The sequence below is a fragment of the Protopterus annectens genome, chromosome 6.part0 (assembly GCF_019279795.1).
Source record: "Protopterus annectens isolate FY-2018-M chromosome 6.part0, PAN1.0, whole genome shotgun sequence".
In the NCBI taxonomy this organism is placed as follows: Eukaryota; Metazoa; Chordata; order Ceratodontiformes; family Protopteridae; genus Protopterus; species Protopterus annectens.
The window spans coordinates 917,118,033-917,141,654 of NC_056737.1; the positions used below are offsets into that span (position 1 = coordinate 917,118,033).

Consider the following 23,622-nt stretch of genomic DNA (forward strand, 5'->3'; position numbering starts at 1 on the left):
TCCTCCCTCATCAGACCCATGATTGAGTACAATGCCCCGTTTGGTATGTACCTCACCCGGCACTTGCAACAGTTGGAGAGACCACAAAAGTACCTCACCAAAAGGATCAAGGGTCTCCAACATATGTCTTATTCTGCCAGACTAAAGAAACTTCAGCTCTATTCAGTAGCATACCGCCTGCTCAGAGGTGATCTCTGCCTGACGACAAGGCCATGTCCAATCAGGATCTGATGGACATGCTCCACCTCAAAAATCCAAATCCATCAGGACCACGAGAGCTAAAGACTTAAACCTCGGCACAAGTATGAATAGGACATGCTGGAGGGATAGATTCATAACCCAGAGGCTTCCTATGCTTGAACAGGATCCCAGCTCAGATTAGGCAGAGCCCCTCACTGACTCTCTTCAAGAGAAATCTTGATGAGTGGATGGGAGATCGTAAGTTTACCCCAGGGGTCACATCTGTGTCACTGCTAGACAGGGGCACAGTAAACTAATTCTATTATATAAGGGGACCTTCATTGTGTCACTACTAGACAGAGGCACAGTATTCTAGATTTATTCTGTACATTTTTGTGCCATTTCATGGGGTGGCAAAAGCCACATCACTATGGCTAGGCTTACAAATGCCCCAGGGCAGATAGCCTAGTACTATACTATGAAACTATATATATATATATATATATATATATATATATATATATATATATATATGCACACACATATGTATATGCGTGTCTGGATATATATATATATATATATATATATATATATATAGACACACACATAGACTATATACATGTATATAACCACACCATAGATATAAAAAGCACACACACAATCATACACAAAGGAGCTGTTTGCATATCTGCCAAGTAGGGTTTCCACCTGTCCCTTTTTGCGAGGGACAGTCTCTCTTTGAGCAGTTGTGTCCTGTGAAAAAAAATAAAAGTGACAAATGTTCTGAGATTTTAGAACAAAAATTATTTCTCAAGTTTTCTTTAATAGCTGCATAAAACAGTTACGTTGTCTCTGAAATGGTTAAATGTTACAAGATATAGAATAGGCAACTTAAATACTGCAAGAATAAGCTTTTGTTTTTGCAAAACAGTGAAGTTCTGCTCTTTGCACTGACCGTAGGTGTGTTTTGTGCTGCAAAATTTCACTTTTCTACAAAAAAAAAAAAAAAAAAGTCCCACATTAGGCATTTGAAAAGGTGGCAATCTTACTGCAAAGTGGAACTGCCACATTTCAGGAAACTTGCTCATGTAAAAGAATTTGTGAGTATGTAGCATGTTCAGGTTCTCAACTTTTGACAATGGGAGTGGCTCGTCCTAAGAAATTAATACATACACTGTTAGCTTTCCCACACAAACGCGACGCTATATTTCAGTGCTTAAATTCCAGAGAAACGAAGTTTAAATTTAAAAAAGAGCAGTTTAATCCTTAAGAAATAAACATATTTATGCACACAGAAACAGCATTTTTATTAGATTAGCTGCTGCATATAACGTGATTCAGGCTGCTTGACGTTGGCCTTTACATATGAAAAGGAAATCATTCACGGTCTTCAGCTCCTTTTATTTTCAAAGTTAGCAGCGACTTTTCCATATGGACTTTTCCTGTTCCCTGACACTCTTATAAGCTGGTAAGGCTTACTGCTCTGACAAGAGGAATACTAAGAGATGATCAGAAATGGCTGCTCCCAGGGCTTTCCTACTCCATATTGTATCCAATAAGATAAAATAAAACCATTCCAAAATATCCTGCTTTCTAGACTTCCTCTATCTCCCCAGTACTGCGTCTCATGCCCCGATGAGCAGCCTTCTCGTGTCAGGTGGTCCCCAGCTGCTGGGAGGTTATTGGCCGTGACTCTATTGACAGCATTTTGAAAGGACTCCAGTCCTCTTTTTACTGGTCTTGGATTACTGTCGGGCAGGAACTGGAGAGGGGAGTCTTTGCAAGCTCTTTCAGCATGAGTGGGACTCACGGAAGAACTCCTGTAACCTTCTTACTTTGTGAAATAGAAGAATAAATGTTCCAACAATAACAAACTCCCCGTCCAGAAGCGGGAGGACGTGAAAAAAAAGCTTGTCAAACAAAAGCCTTTATTTTTCTGTTTTTGCACTGGGGACCTGTGTCCACATGAGAGAATCAGGAGTGGATATGTTGTCATGGTAACCGAGTCTGACACGGGCAGGCCAGCCCCCAAAAATTGTCTGGTGAATGGAGGAGTGCTCCGGGAGTGGCGGCTGAGAGAAAACTAGTAACGGGGTGCTGGAGGGGCGGCGGCGGCTATAGTGCGCCTCTTATAACAGAAGGGACACCGGCGGCAGGCAGTATCCGCCTCAGAATGGAGGACGGGTTTTCTAGCTATAACAGCCTCTATGATACTTCATCGCTACTCCAGTTTTGTAATGGTAAAATGGATTCACTTATTTTTTTTTTTGTTTCACTTACAAAAATATGTTCAGAGGGCATGGTTGTCTTTCCCTTCTTGTTGTCTTTCTCTCTTTAACTATACAGATACTGTTCTGTGAAACGAGTAAACTCAGTTAGCACACCCTTTCCTGACAAAATAATTTAAGGAATTGTCCAAGAAAGAGGTTTCGAAGAAGTTTAGAGTCCGGACCCTACAGTGTTGAGACTGTCTACCGTACCATTCTCTTTACCGTGGGGACTGTTGTAGTTGTTCTTGATGTTCTGCTATCAAATAGTAGAGGCTACGTAGTGATAATGCAAATTCTGAAAATGCAGAATTATATTTTGGGTGGAGAGTGGTATGCAAATATTGTGGTCCAAAATGTCTGGAGGTTTTCAAACAGCTTGATCTCGAATGCGTTGCCATTTTAGTGTTTTATTTAGGTATTTGCCCCCTCCTGGTTTTACCGTGCTCGGTATTTGCTGTAACCCCTGGCTCACATTTGTTGTTATTTCGTTATGTGTCACTATATGCGAAGATGGCCAGCTCTGTGAAGCTTGTTTTGGTTACCTGCTTGGACACTACAGCCGGTGTTCTGCCAAGGCAGTGGGCAGCGTGCCTGAAAAGAGAGACAGGAGGGGGCAAAAGTTGTTCGCAGGATTCAGATTTTATGATCTTTATTCAGTGCAGTGCTCATGCCTGAAGAATGTCCATGAGGCAAGATAATATCATGGATGCAATGCCATAAATTATTGAGAGGAAGTGTGGTAGTTAAGAATATTTCCATACTGCACAGATGATTTTAAAAGGGCCATGGTCTATTTGCATATTTTTATTTTAAGGCTCTGAGTGGTGCTTACGGTTAACCAAATGGACAAAATATTATTAGTTCTTTCTTTTACTGTTATAAGAGACTTGGATTTGTTTTCTAGTTGTGTAGCTACAGCAAATTAAATTCTATAGTGCTTTAAGGGGCTCTTGTAGCTGTGAATAAAGACTACTGCCTGATCACAGAACGCATTCTTTTTGCTCATTTAGTTTTTTATGTTTCTTACTAGAAATTTAAGGATGTTAATCTGGGTAACTTTACACATTGTTTCTATGTGTTTTGTACACTGCCTTGTAGTGTTGTGTATCTGAAAACAAAATTGGTTCATAACAGAAATTGTAATTAAATATTATCTTAAATAATTACTGTTGACCTATTGGAGTACCAAATAATAACGTTGTGTGTTTTAAAACATTTCTAAAACAAGTTGAAGTTCATGGTTTTGATATCTTAGCACTCAGTCAGTGCATATAAATATAAGGACCAATGGGCATCCCTACTGTTTCTGTTTTTTTAATATGTTTGTTGTGAAGTTGGCATAATGGTTAAGGTGTTTGCCTTACAAACACAAGGCGTAGTGTTTGATTCTCACATGGGATAATTGCCTAGGCAAAAAACTGCCCAGAAGGGCAGTTAGCCTAGTATGAACTTGTCAGTACCTATTAGTAATATTAAACAGTTTTGTCATACTTCTCAACAGTCTCCAACCTATTTTAAATAGTTGCATCCAGACTTAATATTGCATCAACATAATTCACTTTTATTCTAATAAAAGTATCTGTTCCATGTGTTTAGTTTGCTTTCTCTATGGTCATATTAAACCGATGTCAGGCTGTTGAGTGAAGCAGACATTGAAAACACTGAAAAACTGCAGTGCCATAAGTTCTGGGTTTCACATGGGTTGCAACAGTTTATAAACGGCTAGAACAATTCTCACTAGGGTCCAATACAGCCACCATGACAGTTTTAAGATTAATTTTGATTGAGGTGCTTTAACTGACAGTGTGTGTGTGTTTTGATACTAGGGGCCAAGTACCTGATTTGGTCGCTTGGAAATGAAAATGAGTTTTTTATTTTATAGTTGCATGGGAATGTGATGGTATATAAACAGAACCACAGCATCACTTTTTTGGCTTATTGAACAGATCAGTAACTGCCATGCTGTATGTTTTGCCCATTTTTCAAGGGTTTAAGACTTTTGTAGCTCTTGGCGACACATGCTAAACACAGATTATATTAATGACTTGTCCTGGTTAGTCTCATGGTAACAGCATGAAGAGCAAAGCAAACAAGTTTTCCTAGGTATAGCAAAAATCCTCAACTTACTCTGTGGTATCCCAAAGCATTCCCAGCAGAGTTCAGTGATGATTTTTTTCCCAGCCTCTCCTGGATTTATCCTGGGATCTGCTTTTAGTAGGCTTTGCCTTGTGGGGGAAGGGGTGTGTTTTCACTAGGTGTGCAGGTGACCTTCACTAATTCATGTTCTTTAGTAGCAGAGGCTGAATGGCAACAATCTGATGGCTTGGCAAGCTCTTCACTCTGCAATACTGATCTGTCTCCTGCCTGCCACTTAACTGGTATTGCCCTGACCAGCTTATTTGTCTTGCAGGTAGTGTGCTGTCTTCATGCAGTCTTTTCAAGCAGTGCAGGAACAGGTTGTATGAATCACTTGTCCACCAGGTGATTTTTGGTGACCACCAACAGCAGACAAAGGTCAATGGATGATGCATACCCATTTTTCTTTTCTACACGAGGTTCTATTTTTCTTTTAAAGAAACAATTATTTTGGGGGTTAGTTTTTCATTGTTTTGTTTTGACTCCTTTACTGTTCCCTGGAGTTTAGCACTGCATGCAAATCCTTCCACTTACCTTGATCCCAGGAGGGGTTAACGTAAAGTAGCTATGAGAATATTATTTGCCCTGGTAGTACAACACAGGCTGTGTCTTTAAGTAGCCTTCCTACAGTGACCCAGGGTATCTCTCTCTCTGTCTCTCTCTGTCTCTCTCTGTCTCTCTCTCTCTCTCTCTCTCTCTGTCTCTCTCTGTCTCTCTCTCTCAAAACAAGTCACTTAAATGGATTTGCTATTGGCACATGTAAAGAAGCATTTAACACATAGCACATCTTCCACATCATTCCCCTCAAGTATTCCATAACTATTTCTAGTTTCAGATTCATTTTGAGTAAGATGGCAGTAACCAGTATTTTCTGTACGTTACAACAGAAGCAGGTTATGTGAAGTTTCATACTGTGTGGTTCACACACACTGCTTAGTTGAACTTGTTCTGTATTGCATGAATGTACCATTTCTGTCTACAATTGTTTCACAAAGTTTAATGAATGATGATGGGAAAAGTATAATAAAGGCAGGTACATTTCATTTTACGGTGAGATAGCACAAGTGCTGTGAATAACAGTGAGGTCAAAAGCAAACAAGTATCCTAGTGGTCCACTAAAGAAGCCTGCAAACACAGAGGTGATGTGATTTTTTTTTTTTTTGCTGTATTGCAGTCACACATTTATCAACTTGTGTGTATAAGCAGTTTTGCTTTTTTACTAAATCCAACTCCATCACATAGAAAATATGAATGATGAAAAGTAGAACTGTAACTTTTGGTGCAGGTTCCGTGCTCAGCAGTATGGAATATACTTGATATCAAGGCTTTACTTGAGCATTTCATCATTATGTTAAAAGGTTTCCAGTAGAAATCCCTTCACAGCAAGGAATGTAGCTTCTATGTTACAATAGCTTTAATTTTGACGAAGCATACGTTCAGTAACTGCTTTTAGCTTGCCATTTAATTATCTGGTTATTGGTCAAAGCATACTGACAGAAGAACATTAACTGCGGAATAATTGACCTGTTTACTTAAACATTTTGACCGTTGCATTTAAATGCTGAAATACTAGTAATGAACTTCAGCTATTGTGTACTTTTCAACCTGCAAGAGAAAACTGGCATTGATCTTGTATTCCATTACATACAGAAACCTAGGCCGTCATGTTTCCATGCTGTGTTTGACCAGTAAATGCAAGAACTACTTGTAGGTCACTGACTAGGTCAATAAGGCTTTACTCCAGATACTTGGGGCCCATCATCTCAATACTGCTTTTTAAGCAGTCAATGTTGCTTTTTTTTCTTTATTTTGTAAACCTGGTATTGTACAGGTCAGTGCACATCTTGTATGTTGCAAGTTCAGTAATGCTAGCTCCTGTAGAAAAATGTGAGGGCCCAATTTTAGTTAGACTGTTTGATTTTATCTTCTTCCCTGATTTAAAAAAAAATAGTTTGCAGTCCTATGCTTACGTAACTCTGCCTATCAGAATTAACTCATTTAGCACTCCATTGATTTGTATTGGATAACAATGTAGAAAAAAACTAATATTCTAAATGTATGACCTCTCTACCTACCACCTAAACTTGTGATGAGTAGTGTGGCCAAGTAGTCTGAAATATTTTCCTGCTTAGTCAGAAAACTGACTTTGTCTGGTGTTACTCAGAATATAAATATTCAAAGGCAGATGCGTATACTGTAGTTGTTCCACATTTTCTTGCTAACATGCCTCCCATTCCTACCCAATGAATGACCCTGGCCTGCTGATTTTTATGTGCAACTATGTAAAGAAGTCTTCATTCTTTTTGAAGCAGGGTTTTTTTTAAATTAGAACACTTGTGCTGTCATTTCTCAATGATGAATTTATTAAATATTGACATCCTTGGTAAAAGTAAAGGTTATCCTTTTCCAAAACTTTCACATTCCTACCAGCATAATTTACCCCTCCCCTACAACTTTCCAATTTTTTGTATGCAGATATCTTCATAACTCCTGATGTAAAGAGCATGTAAAAATGAATGTCCTTAGTCTCCCACTCTTCCTGGTAAGCATCTAACTTAAAAATAATTACTATTTATAACAGACTGGTATTACTAAGCAGTTAAGTTTACCACTAGACTGTCACAAAAGCCTTTACTCATGATTTATCACTTTGCTGGAGGGAAACAATTCGTGCATAGGGAGTTAAGGTAATATTAAGCTTGAAGAGCATTAACATGGCTAACGCAGCTGGCATGTGAAGTTTTTCTGTTAGTGTGCAGAATTTATTTTGTAATTGCTCTATTCTTAGATAATTTGTTTATGCAGCAGGGGATTGTTATAGTGATGGCAGGAAGTTGCATTTCTGACTCCTCATATTTCTCTTGTGTCCTTAGAATGGAAATTCTTCTTTGTTTCATCCTTATAACATTATGTGTAACTTTATTTATTTGAGGCCTCATAATAATAAATCTGAAATAGCTTTTTGTAGATTGTTCAGATTTGATGAAATCATCATGTTGGTGGCAAGCCATATAGTTTCATTGTTATATAAAAAAAAGTGTTCACAGACTTTGATATTTACATTTGTGCTGAAGCTGTTTTTACTGTAAAGCATATACTGCAACTTAGATTCAGATGGCCAAAGAAAAAACTTTTTTCTTATTGAAGCGAAGGTTCAGAAAATCTCAAGCATTGTGAAAAGATGATTTTAAGGTTCCAGTGTGGAGACAGATGCATGGTCTTTGAAAACAACTGTCTTTCTGCAGGTGTTTTATCATGTCATATGCATTCTTTTCTGGGCATTGTTTCTTTTCTAGCTAGTTGAATGTGTTTATTTCTCCTTTGTGTCATTTGAAGACTGGTGATTATAGGCCTTATGAAATAAATAGGGTGTCGGGGAAATAAACAGATGCATAATGCAGGTAGAAATGTAGGTAAATGATTCATTTGCTGAATTCACCAGTCGTATGTATTGCATAACCAAATTAAGGAATACAACCTTGTGGTTTAGGTTTTTCTTTTCTTGCAGCTAGTTTATAGGTGGTTATGGTCATTACTGTTTTATAAAATTAGTCTTCTGTATACTATGGTGTGCAAGTGATGCAAGTAGCATTTAAGCCAAGTGAATGAGAGAGGAGATATCTTCTATCCATTGTGTTCTGGTTTACTGGTTGCTGTCTTGGGTTAAATGCATCAGTTAAGGCTAGGATGATACTTTGATCTAAGCATAAGGATGAACATTTTTAATATGAAGCTCTCATTTGTATATTGTACAGTTCATACTTTGTTTTGGTTTCCTTTGCATTGCTGGTTCTACCAATATGCAAAGCACCACTACAAATATTAACTTCTAGGTGAATACAGCAAATGCATGTGATAAGGTTGCTTTAACAAATAGAAGTCTGTCTCATTTATGGTGTAATGTTACAGCTCTCGGCTTCACTATTCACGTCAGGGTGTCTAAAATATTAATGCAATATAACTAATGCTGTTATACAGTTTGTCAAATTTAGTGGGTTTGTGCTTAAAAGACAAACTTCATTAAAATGTTCATTTTTTAAACTTCCATTTTATGCTTTATAATGGAAGGCATTTCTTCAACTTTGTGTTTTATGTGTAAACCATGGCTGCACAATTTAGACACATTTATATTGACAAAGTCCTCTCCTAAATTGTTTTTTCTGTTTTGAGCTTGGTGGAAACTTGAGAGTTCAAATCTTTTGGGTGCTATGAGTGAGATTTATAAATGGTGCCATTTAGCTCCATATGCATCTTCACCAGGCTGCCTAAAATGTGATTTTATAAAGAAGTCTTCATGAGTAATTAGGTTTGCTGTGCTAACCCACAAGACAGTTTAGCACAGCCCTGGAGTACTTCGCATTTCATCATTGAAAACAACCAGACACTGTGGTGATGTGCTTTGAAGGAAGAATTGCATATGATTTTGCAAGGTTTTCATAATTTCAGCAGGTAAAAAAAGTGATATTCACTGGAACTCTGCAGGACTGCTAGCTGAAGACAGTAGCCACACTGTGTAAAAAATTTAGTGCGCCAAAAGGGCTGCTTTGTGCAAGAGCTTTTGATGTGGAATGCTGAGTCACAAGGCTAGCTGACCAGCCCTTTAGCATTACCTACATGTTTTTTTCTGTCTTGCACATTGGGCCGGTGGGACAAGTAAGCATAAACAGCTTGTGCAAAGTTGCTTGTCGCTTATGCTAACTACTGGTTTTCTGAAATGTGACTTGTCATTTGAGGCTGTGTTTAGCAGTATCTGCTCCTTGTGGCTAAGCACTGTGTTTTTGTGACTCTTGCCCACTATGATATCTTCAGTGGCCTTGATTTTAGCATTTTCAAAACCTATTTTATTTTTTAATGTTGCGGAATTGTTGGCCTGTAAGTCTGTGATTGTTAGTACTTAAAGAGATGTGAGAGCCCATCATCTCTGAGAATCTGTACTAGATATATATATTTTTTATTCTCTGTTGAATTAATTTCATTGTGTTTGTAGTAGTTTCCTCTTCAGAAGGGTAAATTGTTGCTTATGCTTTGGACCAACAGCTCATTTATTTACTTTTTTCACTGAGTCTTTTATTGTTTTTAGTTACTACAATGAATTAAATAAGAAACGTATTCTCTTTCTTTGTCTTTCTAAGAAGACTTGACCTGTTCTTATAACTGCATATAAATATGTCTCATTTTTTATGGCAACCGTTTTCCAAGGCAGTGAATAGTGAGATTTGTATATTTATTCTGGGATGCTTAAATATGTCAGATTCTAGCAATAATTAGTGTATTGCTTACTGAGATGATGGGTAGTGGTTTTGTAAAGTTTATTTCTAGCATATTTAAATGTTTTAAGATCTTAACAGCACTTCAAACCCAGTTCAGAAGATAGTCTTGCTATACATATTTTCATAAAGTGCTTTTGAATAGAATGTATTGTGCTTTCTTCCAAATGATTATGTTCGTTTGCATACAGGGAAAACTAGAATATTTAAAGGCCAGAAAAGTGATTCCAGCTTTGGCTTGGTGCTCTGTATACCTAACTCATTGCTATCTAAGGCCTTTCACTTCAGTGGTTTGGTAGGTAGCAGCTTTTGTCAGTTTGGGGTTAGTTTTCTGTCACTGAGTTTTATTTATGTGAATGCGTGTATATTGTGTGTGTGTGTATTTGATTTTGTAACTTTCCCTAGCCTTTATTATAGTAATCCTGTGTCCCTCGTACTTGCAAATATCAACTCCGTTATCCAGTTTGCACAGAATAAGAGTGTCAGATTTAGGAACATAGGTTATAGTTGGATCATTTAATACAGAGCTTACTGTTTGTAGTTGCTGATGATTAGGTATTGAGGAGGTTTTCATAGTGTTTGTTTTTACACTTCAGTCATTATCTGACCTTTTAGAATAAGTTAATAAACATCCATTCTGTAGCTCAATGCACACTTATGCACTGAGGCTATACATTACTCATTGTGTACAGTTCTCCTATTTATTTTTAATCATAATAATTTGCAATTTTCTAGTAGAGAACATCAATTAATTGCAAATAGTCATAAAAATACTTTGTCTCTAGCAACATGTGATGTGTTATGCTAAAAAATGGGACATTATCCTAGCTATTTACATAATTTCCTTGTATATGGAGGAAACATTTGTAGGAAGACCATCATTGACTTCTATTAGCAAACATTTTGCTAATGTGTTATAAAAGTCAGCAGAATTTAAATGTTTAGTATAACATCATATATTTAAAACATTGTTTTCAACAGCTAGCAGACAAATTTAAAAGCTTTGTGAAAGAGACCTCATCTTTTATCTTTGTCAGTTGGCTAACTTCCATCTTAAACACTGTGTGTTTTGCAGAATATTTGGTTGTATGTCCCACAGATGACTTGTGCTGTTGGCTAACTGAAGATGATGGATTGGAAAACTTTTTGTAGGGGATTTCTCCATTTCTCTGTGGTGGAGTACCTTTGAAGCTGTTGAGATTAAGTAGGGGAATGGTCCCTCCATGGGCCGAGTGGAGAGCTTTGTACTTCCTACAGAAAACTGCATCTGATTATCTTGTCTTGGCAAACTTTCTGTACTTAGCCAAATAGTTTTCAGCCGACTATCCTGTGCCTAGGTTGATTTCTTGTAGGAGATCTTAGACATACAAAAAAGTCCAAAACTAGTGGTTTACTGGAGTAAGAAAAAAACAATTTCCCAGCATTAACCATAGCAGTCTTACTCACACTTCACCTGTAGCATCTTGCTTCTTTACTAGAACCTTTAATGAGAATAAATTCTTAGTCTGTGTGGAGAAGTGCACATGCATCTTGGTAAGATGAGTGCATACAACATTCAAAAAATTAACACAGTGTCATTTCTATACTGAACCAAATTCTGGGAAGAAGCACGTGTACCCATCTCCAATATTATTCAGAGCAGACTTGCCTTGTTATAAGCAGACAACGTACTTGCTGGTATCATTTTTTTAGTTACAGATGTCACTCTTAAATGTGATTTTTTTTTTTTTTTTTTTTTTTTACTGTTTGTTAGGCTCAGATTTCACAGACTTCTCAGTAAAGTTACATTTGTTGACCCATCCACCATTCCTGTTAGCCTTAGATCCCTTTGTTTAGATTCTAGGACTTGCTATGCAGAATCTAAAGTATTGCCCATTTGTAATGGATAAGGTGAAAAAGTGAAATGGCCAACCACCTGGACCATTGTGATGATGATTGTACCAAGAGGCATGTATAGTCGGACCAGATTTTTCTCAGTTTCAATGTCTCCAAGTCTATTGGTTTTCTAATACCATGACTGGGAATGGATGCCATTTCTAAGTCAAAGTATGATTAAAGTTTGTGAAATTGGTGTTTCAATCTTTGATGTTGGCCAAAAGTGCTATTCGCACCTGCAATGTACCCAGAATTGACTACCTCTGCAATTCACATGGAATTACATGTGTTGGTATTGTATCTAAATACGACTATTAATTCTTTGATACCCATTGCCCTATTACTATTGGAACTGTCTGGGTATCCTTTCACATTTCTATCGTTTCTGCTTACAAATCCTTACATTTTATTACCTTGTCTCTATATGTAAGACACTGTAGTTATTGGGTGTAGCAATTCATAAAAATAGATGCAAGAGGAACTGATGTAGTCCATGAAAAGACAAAAGTAGCATTTTTTCATTATGCCTTACACTAATGGCAGAGGGTCTGTATACTGAATCACACCCAGAAACAAGTTGTGCATCTATTTCCAGTTCTGTTTTACAGAACCTGCATTTCTCTTTCCTACATGTTCAATGGGCTTCATAGCATTCTCTGTTAGATACTTCCATGATGGCATTTGATTTCTTTCCTTCCTTTCACGGGCTTCATAGCATTCTCTGTTAGATACTTCCATGATGGCATTTGATTTCTTTCCTTCCTTTCACTTATTGCCCTGCGTTTTTTTGTGGTAAAACTTTATCTGTTATTAATTTAGCTGTACGGTAATATGTCTTATTTACTTCTGTGTTATCACATGGATTTCATTTAAAACAAATGTACACAGTAATCAAGACTATATTATCAGACTTAAAATTTTTGGGTCTTTCATCGATCTTAACATGCCTATCCATCTCTATTAAATCAAGCAACTCTTCCCTTAGATCATTTTCTTCTAAACCAAGGGCACATTCTTTGGTCTCTGTTTTTCATGTGGGCATTCTGAACATCTTCCTGTGACAGATTCAGTTCAGCTGCATCCTGTCATTCGTTCGTCTTTCATATAGAAAATCACTGGCCTATCACTCCACAACATTGAGTTCCCATTTCTTCCCTTGCTGTGGAACTCCAACTGAACTTTTGTACTGGCTTCCTACTGAAGGCTCCAAAGTATCAAGTGCTTCCTGTCCACTTGTTTTTGCTGTGACATTACCAGAGTTGGATTTTCAACACTAACTCCTTCACTTCGCAGGTAATGCCTAACTTCAGTTTCTGCGTCTTTAACTTCTCCATTACTAATCCTCTTTTTCTTCTTCCCCCTTTTGTTTTCTTATTTTTCTTTTTCTTTTGTATTGTTAAGTTTTCCATATCATGATGCCTTTGCCTGCATTTCTTAGGTTCATAGGATGATACTAGGCTATTGGCCTGCAGGCCCTTAAAAGCCCAGCCAAAAATTTCCAGTAGGACCACGGGTGTGATCCCAAGGGTATATTTTCTATTTCCCATCCAGTTGTCCAGCTTCCTCTTAAAGAGGGCTAGAGAGGTACTCTGCTTGACATGGACAGGGAGTCTATTCCACAGACTTGGTGCTGCTTTTTTGTATTGATTAGTTTGGCCTTCTCCTTTGCAATATAAATATTGCACCATATCAGATCTCTTTCCCATGTCCCATGTTTCTTTTATACATTTCAAAAATCACTAGGTTTTGTTCTTGATATTTTTTGCTCTTTCTCACTGACTTTTCTTTCCAAACAACCCAAAGTTATAATGGTTTTCATGGATCGTTTGTATTAATGAACACACATTTGAAGCTTTTGACAGTTTTTCTACTGCAAGTATTTTTTCTTTCCTCTAATTTCTCTTAATCTTTTTAAATATTTTCTGTCTGGAAGATGGATGAACCAGAAGTAAGTCGGCTCCTTCACCCCCCCCATATCACCTTGACATGTATATAGCTGTCTGATCGGGAATCATGCACATTACAGGTTCATCATGTTCTACAAATTTTACTGATTTTTGCACAGTTCATACTAGTGCAATATAGATGGCCAATGTCCATATTTGAATGTGCAATTCTAACTCTGTTCTTCAGTGTACTCTTGTATGAGAAATTCAAGAGAGTACAATATACACTGTGCAATATATGTTATTCTATATATTTCTGTTTTATATGTTATGTTTTTGTGATGTCACATTACTTGTTTTGCCAAAATATTTTCTGTTATGTATGCCTTTGGACTGAGAACGAAGCAACTTAATTTTAAGATACACCGTGGTGCAGATTTAAATGACAAAGTCTACTTTGACTTGACTTGGAAATTCTGGGCTTCTTGCATAATAGTAACAAGTAACGATACAGTTTCTTACTTGCCCTCAGTAGTCCACTCCATCATCTCTATGGCTCTCTTTTTGTCATATCAGTTTTTGTGGACTACTACTACATTCTACAACTATTTCTACCACCCATTTTGTGAGAGGTGTGCAGAAAAAGTACAGTCAGTCAAGATAAGATTTTTCCTGAGTAGATCTATCAATGTTTTGTAGGTGAGCATGACCATACCCTTCAACATGTTCAGATAGACTAGTCTTCATCATTAGAGCAATGTTGATAGAGGCAAAAGCCACACTCACTTGGTAGGTCGCATTCTTAATTACAAGAAATATTTGCATTCTTGAGTCTTGTAATGCGGTGGTGGTGCTGCGGTAGCGTTGTCGCCTCACAGTAAGACGCTGTCCGGTTCGAATCTCAGCTAGAGCGTCTTCTGCGTCGTGGAGACATATGTGAATGGGCATACCTTCGTTGAAGGTTGTGCGTCAGGACTGGTAACTCGACACGCAAAAATCAACTACCCATCATTAGCGGACTGGAGTTCCGCTGTGTCGACCCCTACCCGGGAAAAGCCGAAAGACACAACAACAACTTGCATTCTTGAGTCTTGTTTGATTCACCAGTTGTGGTTGCTACACCCAAGCAAGTGTCATGGGATGTTTATTTTAATCCATGTTTGATTCACCGGTTGTGGTTGCTACACCCAAGCAAGTGTCATGGGATGTTTATTTTAATCCAGACAAACCTGTCAAGCCATGTGATCTTAACTTCACAGATATTTGAGTTTCTTTCCACCCATACACTGGGTTTTATTAGAAAAATATTGAAAGGAGGGTCCTTCTCTCCTCTTTGCTTTGTGGGTAAATAGCATGTATTTTCAAAGTTCAGAACCACAAAATCCGAAATGTCAGAACTTCTGAAATTGATTACCTGTTAAGAAAATTAGTGAGAGAGAGGGAGGAAGAGTTTGGGTAGTGGTTATGACTCTGTATGAGATGTTTGTCTGCTATGCATATTTTCATATTTACATAGTGTATATTGTTTCTGTTTTACTTTGTTTGGGTGATTAGTTTCTTTTGGATACTAAACTATTTTTCAGAAGGTTTTGTCTCCTGGGGGGACTTTATTAATATGGTAGCTATTTAAGCATGCTCTTGTATGTTCCACTGGGGACAATTATGTGTTCTAGTGAATATTTATAATTTATAAAGCAGGGGGAGGGCTATTGAGATTTGTCATGTTTTGAAGGCTTCTTAGAATTACTGTTAAATGCAGCAAAGACATGAACGTGTTAAGCACTGAAGAAAACTTGTATGTCTGCTATTTCAGGTATTTGACACATGGGACTGAGTTTTATTTTGCAGTGCACCAAAAATGCTTGGCACTACTATGTTAATATTTTTGTTTTAGGGAACACTGTCACTGTAGCTTTTGTTATGGGTAAAGTGCAGTATTTTCTGGAGTTGATGCTTTCATTTATATGATTTGTGGTCTTTTCACAGAAGTGCCCACAGAAACATCCTATTATGCTGTAATTTAGATAAATAAAATGCACATCCTACTTTTGGCAATAAGAAATTTGGTAAAATGTGTGTGTGTGCACTCAGTTTTAGGATTCTTAGCACTGTTGCACAGCCGCATGAAAAAGAATGTAAATCACCAAGTCATGTATTCAGCAGTCACATCTGACATGGTTTATCAGGAACCGGCTATATATTCACTAAACATCTCCTTTTGTTATGCAAAAAAACACTTTGTGTTGCCACACAATAAGCCATTTTATGCCCAAGGCCCTTTGTATAAACTCCCTTATGCTTTTGATTATTGGCATCTTCATTATGCTTTTATGAAAGAAAATCTACTTTAGTTTTTCACTTGCTCATTATTCTTAACCCTCCCTTCTCCTTTTCAGTTTACCTTCTTGCCAACATAACCTTTTCATCTTGTCTGCTGCACCATTTTTCTCTTTCATCTTGATTAATTTTTATTTCCTTTAGCTGTTGAAGAAAAATGCCAGCATGCATGGAAATGACTTTTTGCAATTTGTTGCTTTCACCATCTTTAACATGTGGTACAATAATGAAATGTATGAAGACAAAGCTAGAGTTTATGTAGTCCGTTAGCATAACTGTCAATGGCTAAATCATGAGTCCTGCAAGTTAGAAAATGAGTCGGAGTTCACAATAACTACTAATTTCTGTGTTCGATGATGACCGTCTCAGAGCTGGAATGTAAATGATTAAAATATAATGTCCCTAAAATCATAAAGTAGTTGTAAAATACAGTACCGGGAAACCTAGGAAGCCAGTGAGTTGCTCCTGCCTCTCCATTTTATTAAAATAAAAAAAGCCTCTGCATTTTATTAAAATAAAAAAAGCTTGGAAACCTTATTGTAGGAGTTGCAATGCCCCTCACGAGAGGCATAGGAGAGACCACAGAGGAGCAGTCTGCCATCACAGACTTCCCTGGTAGATATGCAGTGCTGTCATATGTGCAGTTTAACTGAATATGACTCATTGGCCTCTGAGTAGAGGTCATCATTTCCTAGACCTCAAAATCTCAGCCAGTTTCCACATTTACCAGACAGTTGTTAAGACTTTGAATGTTAGGAGAGTTTTGCCACCGATGGCTAGCTCCTACAGAGAACCTAGCAGGAACTATAAGAAAGCCAAATGGGTGAGGGAGTGATCTTGTGGTTCCGGCTGTATTTTCTTTGCCTAAATCCATGTTTTATGCTTTGAACAACGCAAGCGTTTTCTTTGGAAAAGCAGACTATTACTTTCCTGACGAGACCTAGAATGTTGAGAAATGCAGCTGTTAGATGTGAATAATGGCTATTCATCTTTGTCGTGTGTTTTTTTATTTACACCTTCATTCAAATATCAACTGCTATAAATCCGGTATGACTAATAACAATGAATGTTAAATTATGTAAACATGCTTTACCAATGATTTTTCATAGTTCAGTGTTCACTAACCTGAATCAGCATTCTTTTTTTTTTTTGCCTTCTTCGTTGACAAAGAGCTTGACCGTAGGTCCTCTTCTTGTTCACTGGGTCTACCAGACCTGCCTTTAGCCTCTCACGGACAAACTCTGGTCCACATTTAGGGCCAGTGAGCAGATGGAGGATCCTATTGCAAGATCTTGCTGTTCCTGGGAGTGTTTTTGTGTAATACAATGACTTCTGCCCCCTACACTTGTGACAAAGTCCTTCCCAGCATATTGAAGTTTTGCTGTAGAGTATGTTAAAACTCTGAAGGACTTTGCAGTCTTAAAATACACATACTTGCATCCTAACTGCAAATCATTGATATTTCTAGTAGTCTGGGGTAGACTCTGGGGAATATTTTTTGAATCCTCTTTAAGGAGAGAAATAATCATTGTAATGATTTCCAACCATAAATGTTCTACTGTGGTGAAGCGGTATCTAGAGCAGGAAAAGATAGTATCTTGGACCTTCAGATTCTTGTACAGACTGGCTCATCTCTTTGGCAGATGACTCCTTTATCTTAAGCCCTATACCCAGTTAGTGATTCCTTAAAATGACATAGAACTCTACATCTGGCATGCTTTGCTTGGTCCAAATCAGTTTTAAAGCCTTGGATTTGTCTCCTTTTATAATCAACAGATAATGGAAATAATCGCCTGTTTCTAATATATATATATATATATATATATATATATATATATATATATATATATTAGGAAGAAGTTGTCCCCATATCAATGAACCCCAGTCCTACCAGTTCAGACAGGGGAAGCTTCCAAGTTTAACTGAGAAATTCAAAAATGCTACTAGAGGAGACGGCAAGTAAGTGCCTCTGAGTTTTGAGATTTTCTGCTAAATTGATGGAATATGGTATTGACATGCTTATCCACTTAATTTATGTAGCCTGTTTTGGCTGCATTAATAAACTTAACTCTTTCATGATACTACTCCTCTGAAAATAAGTTCAAGTCTTTGGACTAATGGAAAAGGACTATAAGCTTGCTGCTATTTCCATAGGTTCATGGGTAGGTACTAGGCTATCTGCACGAGGGCATTTTTAAGCCTAGCCAGAGTATGTTTGCTTTCGCCACCCCATCGATTAATTAACAGAGCCTTTGTCAAGCAGAGCCAATGAAGTGATCCCAGGGGTGTATTTTCTGTTGCCCATCCACTCTTCAAGGCTTCTCTTGAAGAGTGGAAGTGAGGGGCTCTTCCTGATGTAGTTAAGAATTTTGTTCCAAGGCATTGGGAGTCTCTGACAGGAATCTATCCCTCCAGCATGTTCTATTTATTGTTGTGGCGAGGTTTAGCTCACTAGTGCGCGTGGCTCGCAGTGACTTGGAATTATTTAGGTGGAGCATGTCCATCAATTCTGAGTTTGACATGGCTTTGTAACTCAGGCAGAGATCACCTCTGAGTAAGCGATATGCCACTGAGTACAGCCGGAGTTTTTTCAGTCGGGTTGCATAGGACATATGTTTGAGGCCAGTAATCCTCTTGGTGAGGTGCTTTTGTGGTCTTTCCAGCTGTTGGAAAGTGTCTTGTGAGGTACATCCCAAATGGGGCATTGTACTGTATGATGGGTCTGATGAGTGACGAGTAGAGGGGCACTATAACCTCTTTATTTTTAGATGCGAACCCCTTGGTAATTAGGAAATCCTTCTATGTGGCCCATCTAACTACTTTGGCAATATGATTTTCAAAGGAGAGATTACTATCTACCTGGTCCCCAGATCTCTTATTATCTCTTCTGTATTAAGGGGGCTGCCGCCTATGTGGTAATTCATGGGTGTTTTGTGTCAAAGGAAAAATAACTTCAAAAAGATCAACACATGGCAGGTTCAGGTTAAAGCACTTTAATCTTGCAGCAAGGAGACAAAAACGTGCTAATACAGAGTTTGTCTAATTAGAATCAGGAAGTGAAGCTATTCTTATACATTTCTTACAAGACATTGCCCACCAAGCTGACGTAATAAATCACAAGTTCTTTCAGTATTATTTCACAGCAGCTGTTTGTCCATGATTTTCTGCTGGCATATCAAGTTTGCAAAAAAACTTCCTAAGAAAAACAACGTGGCCTTGATGACCACCGGTCAGATACAACTTCTCACTATGCAATGTTACCATTCAAGGTACTATGGCTAATTCGAGCACAAAGCAAGTACAGATTATAGTTCATTTCTTCAAGCAGTCTTTGTTTGATGTATCTCTTCTTTTCCGCAGCTGTGCATGTTCTCATAACACGAACAGAGCTGATTGTTCATATTCAATCACATTATAGAAAACAGTATTGTTCTATTCATTCACTATTCATTCATTTTCCTGACCTAGCAGATAATCACCTGCTTCTCAGTAAATTTCCAAAAGGCATAAACATGAATTTTGCTGTGCTAGCAAATACTAGGTCAGAGAGCATATTGCAATTTTCAGAAAGCATACTGCAGTTTGAAAAGCATCTTCTAATTTCATACAGAATTAAGCTGTACATAAAATAGAATGAAATGTGTTAACTCTCTTAGCTTCTAATAAGCACTAAACATATACATTAATACATATTTTTCTGACATTTCTTCCCCCTGTTAATACTTTTTATTCTATTTTCAAAAGCATAAACAGTTGCTTCTTCTCCTAACCTCTTTCATAAGTTTAAACTAAATGACTCTCTTAACTGCAAATTCTGAACAGAAAGTGTTTCATTTTTCAACAGTTTTTCAATTTCAGTACTTTGATACAAAGTTTCAGAAACTGACATGTCTATAAAATCTTTGATTAATCTTTTCATGCAGGGAATGCCACAACAAATACACACTCCTAATAGGAGTAATCCCACACAAATGCCAATCAGGATGTTCATTAGGATGCTACCCCACCCCCCAAAGAAATTCTGGAAAAAATCCATCGGTGGGTTTGGGCCTGGTTTGGTCATGGCCGACACTTGCTGAAGCACCTCAAGATGGTCATTTATCTCATGTTTGTTGTCAGGAATATACGAACAGCACTCCTCTTTTATTAAGGCGCACGTACCACCTTTCTCCGCTAGGGCGAAGTCGAGAGCCATGCGGTTTTGAAGCACCACAGTTCTCATAACATTCAGTTCATCAGTCACTAATTCGAGAGCAGAAAAAGTTGCATTACTCATTACTTCGAGAAGTTTGGACAGTTTTCTCAACTCCCAAATTGATTTCACTGTGCCATATGCAGGGGCTATACCTGCCCACGATATAATAATGTCACTCAAGTCCGTGTGTGTCAGTTTATCTTTGTTTTTCATGGAGTTATGGTTTCTCCAGCCTGCTTCAATTTGTCCCATTGGATTCTCAGGTCTCTTGATTGGATTCCCAGGTTTCTTGGTGACCTCTTTGACATTTCGAATCCTTCCCTGAGGCAAAACTGCAGTGTGTCGTATGGCCGGAACCAGGTAACCCAAAAAACTACTGCCGGACCAATTCTCAGGTAACCATCTGTATGCCTTTTTCTCCCACACACAAAATAACAATTCTCTACTTTAGTATTTAATATATACTTGCCCTGCATGAAACATTTTCTTATCAATGATAGATAGTTGTTTAAAAAGAACAAGATTACGTTGTACTTCATCAACCGTTTTGTGCATAAGTTCAAAATATGAGTCCTAGTTTGTATCACAAATTTAACCTACATTATTAGCTTTGATATAACATTTGTAAGGAACAGTCACATTACAATTGCTCCAACCCACCTGAACAGTATCATTTTTGTAAAAACGTAGGTACAGTGCTATTTGTCTTGTAATTTCACAGTTGTAGTATCAAAAATCAAATTTTCCTAGGTCTCATTGACCCCTATGGGGACAGCAGTCATTAATAATCCCCCGCATGCTGTTGGTATAGCTGTGCAGATCCAGCAATTCGAAACATTAGTTTCAGCATACACATATTTAAATGCTTGGTAAGTGTTAAAGTTCGGATGCCAGTCTATAAGTAACTAATCTCGTTTATTCAGTTCAGCTCGGGTGGCTGGAAAAAGGAAAGGCCATAACAAAAAGATTAATGTTATCAGTATGGCCAACAGAATGGTGGGGGCTGCCAGCAGGATATCATCTACATAAAGTAAAATTTGGCTGCCTCTTGGTGGGCTAAATCCCACCAAGTTGCTTGCCATCTCTTGTGCAAATATTGTTGGACTTTCACAATACCCCTGTGGTAGTCTCGTATATGTATTCCTTTTTCCCTGAAATGTGAATGCAAACCAATGTTGGCTGTCAGGGTGTATCGGTATCGAAAATAACTCATTGCTAATATCTGCTACAGAAAAATACTTCTGTTGAGGCTTCAAATCAATAGGGTGTGTGGATCTGGCACCGTAGGTGCTCTAGGTATTACTGTGTCATTTACAGCTTGTAAATCTTGGACCATACGCCATTCTCCATTTGCTTCCTTGACAGGAAATAAGGGTGTGTTACATGGCGAATCGGGAGATTCTACCAGTACTCCTTCCTTAAGTAAGGCTGCTATTATAGATTTGATTCCTACTTCTGCATCCTTTCTTAAGGGATACTGTCTTTTTTGAGGTCTAAATGCTGATTTTGGCATAATACTAACTGGTCCTGCTGAACGAATTAGTCCTACATCTGATTTCCCTGTTGACCAGAGAGTTTCTGGGATGCTCTGTAAGGCTTTTTCTTCCTCTTCTAGTAAGAGTGCTAATCAGCTGTCCTCGCTAGACTGCAAGTGTACAGCTGGGTGTGTCTGTGTTATCCAATTTAAATTCTGCTTCTGTACTCCCTGTTCTGACAATTCTAGCTCTGTCTGTTTTTCCCACTTTGTGACTTTTTCTCCAAGGTCTGCTCATTTCACATTCTTGTTCTTAGTTAAACTAACGTGGTAATCTAGTGCAAAGAATTCCTGGGGCAATGAACAGCTAACTACACTGTTCCCTTCTGTGTCCCAGCACAGACTAATACTAATCTGTTTGCATGGTTTTTAAACAGTTCTTGCTTATATTCCTTATCAGGTCCTGGTGTGCTACAATAATACAGAGTACAGTGCAACAAATGTTGTTCATCAATGTCAAGGGAGGGGGACTTGCTGATGGCTGCATTCATCAGTTCTTCGGTTACTGCCCCTGGACCAGTCGTACCAATAAAATGTTTCACCCTCTGGTCGCACCACAAAAGTATCCATTTGTCGCTGTACTTCCATACCCTGCATAGTCTGTACTACTGCTATGCCAAATATCTGCACAAGATCTCTGCCCAAAAGGTTTACTGGGCATTTTGCAGAAACAGCAATTTTGCTTTTCTGGGTCATCCCTGAAACAGGGTCAGTTATTGCTATGTTATGGGAGAGTGGCTTCCGATACAGCTGTCCATTAGCTGCTTTCTCTAATATGTAATCAAGTGATTCTGAATTTTCTGGTAGTTTGGAAGGATGTATCAGGGTCTGTGAAGCCCCTGAGTCGCACAGGAATTTAACTTCCCTCCCCTCTATCAGAAGTGTAACTTCCGTTTTTGTGTCTGCTAAATAGAGCTCTAGGCTCAATAATGCTAAGTCTAAAATTTCACTTTCTTCACCATCTGTGATTTCTTGCACTTCCTCTACTCCCTCTATCACATTTGCATTTGTCTTTCCTCGGTTACTCCCTTCTAGTGATTCTTGACTATCATATAGTCAGTCCTCACCCTCCTTATCTTCAATGGTTACCTTCTTGTTTTGCTTGCAATCCCTTGCTAAATGTCCCTTCTTTCTGCACTTAAAACATTCACCCCTTTTCTTTCTCTCTTCAAACTCTTCTGATCATTTATCAGATTGTTTCCTTGGGCATTTTTCTTGCCCTTTTTCCCGGACTGTACTACATAAACTTCTGCTCCATCTTCTACAGAAAATACTTGGGCTTTCTTTTTCTTTTTACTGTTAAAATGCCTTTCGGCATGTCTAGCATATTCAAGTAGTGACTGTAATCTACTTGTACGATGGTCTACCATGCGCTTTGTAATAAAGCTGCTTATAGGCAAAATACTGCCTTTCAAAAATGCATTCTTTAGCTGCTGCTCATACGGGGAATCATGTGCTTGGTCTTCAGGTACCTGCATTCCACAATGGTTATTAAAACACTCTAATAATCTAGCATAATATCTGTCGACAGTTTCACCTTCCTGTTGAATGCATTGATTAATGCAAGTCCAGTCGCCCCTAGGTTTCCATTTCTCAGAGATTCGGTCTGTCAGACCTTTCACTCTGTTATCCAGTTCTGCGTTGCTATGTGGGAGTGGCTTGTGTTCTGCATCACGGGGATTCCAGTTGCCACTGATCATGTGCCAATCCGGACCTACGATTTGTCACTACTTTTTCTACTTCTCCATTTAAATGATAACTTAACCTCATGCCCTGTAAGTCTTCTAAGAATTTTCTAAAATTAACGTTTGGATGAGGAATTCCCTCTGTGGCTTTCCGGATGTCTTCCGGTGTCCATGATCTATATACTAGGAGAGTCGGGTCCTGTCTTGCCTGTCCTGCCTGAGGATTTGGTACTTCTATGAGTGGACATATCTCTTCT

At 38.1% G+C, this 23,622-nt stretch overlaps 1 protein-coding gene across 1 annotated transcript in view; it reads left to right on the forward strand.

Annotated features, from left to right (window-relative positions):
* The first annotated feature begins 1,244 nt into the window (after positions 1-1,244).
* Positions 1,245-23,622, forward strand: part of EML1 (EMAP like 1) — a 1,110,860-nt gene continuing 1,088,482 nt past the window's right edge. The window contains exon 1 of the mRNA XM_044073595.1: positions 1,245-2,420. Within this exon, the coding sequence (XP_043929530.1) occupies positions 2,354-2,420 (67 nt within the window). The 5' untranslated portion in view covers positions 1,245-2,353. The remainder of the gene's footprint in view (positions 2,421-23,622) is intronic.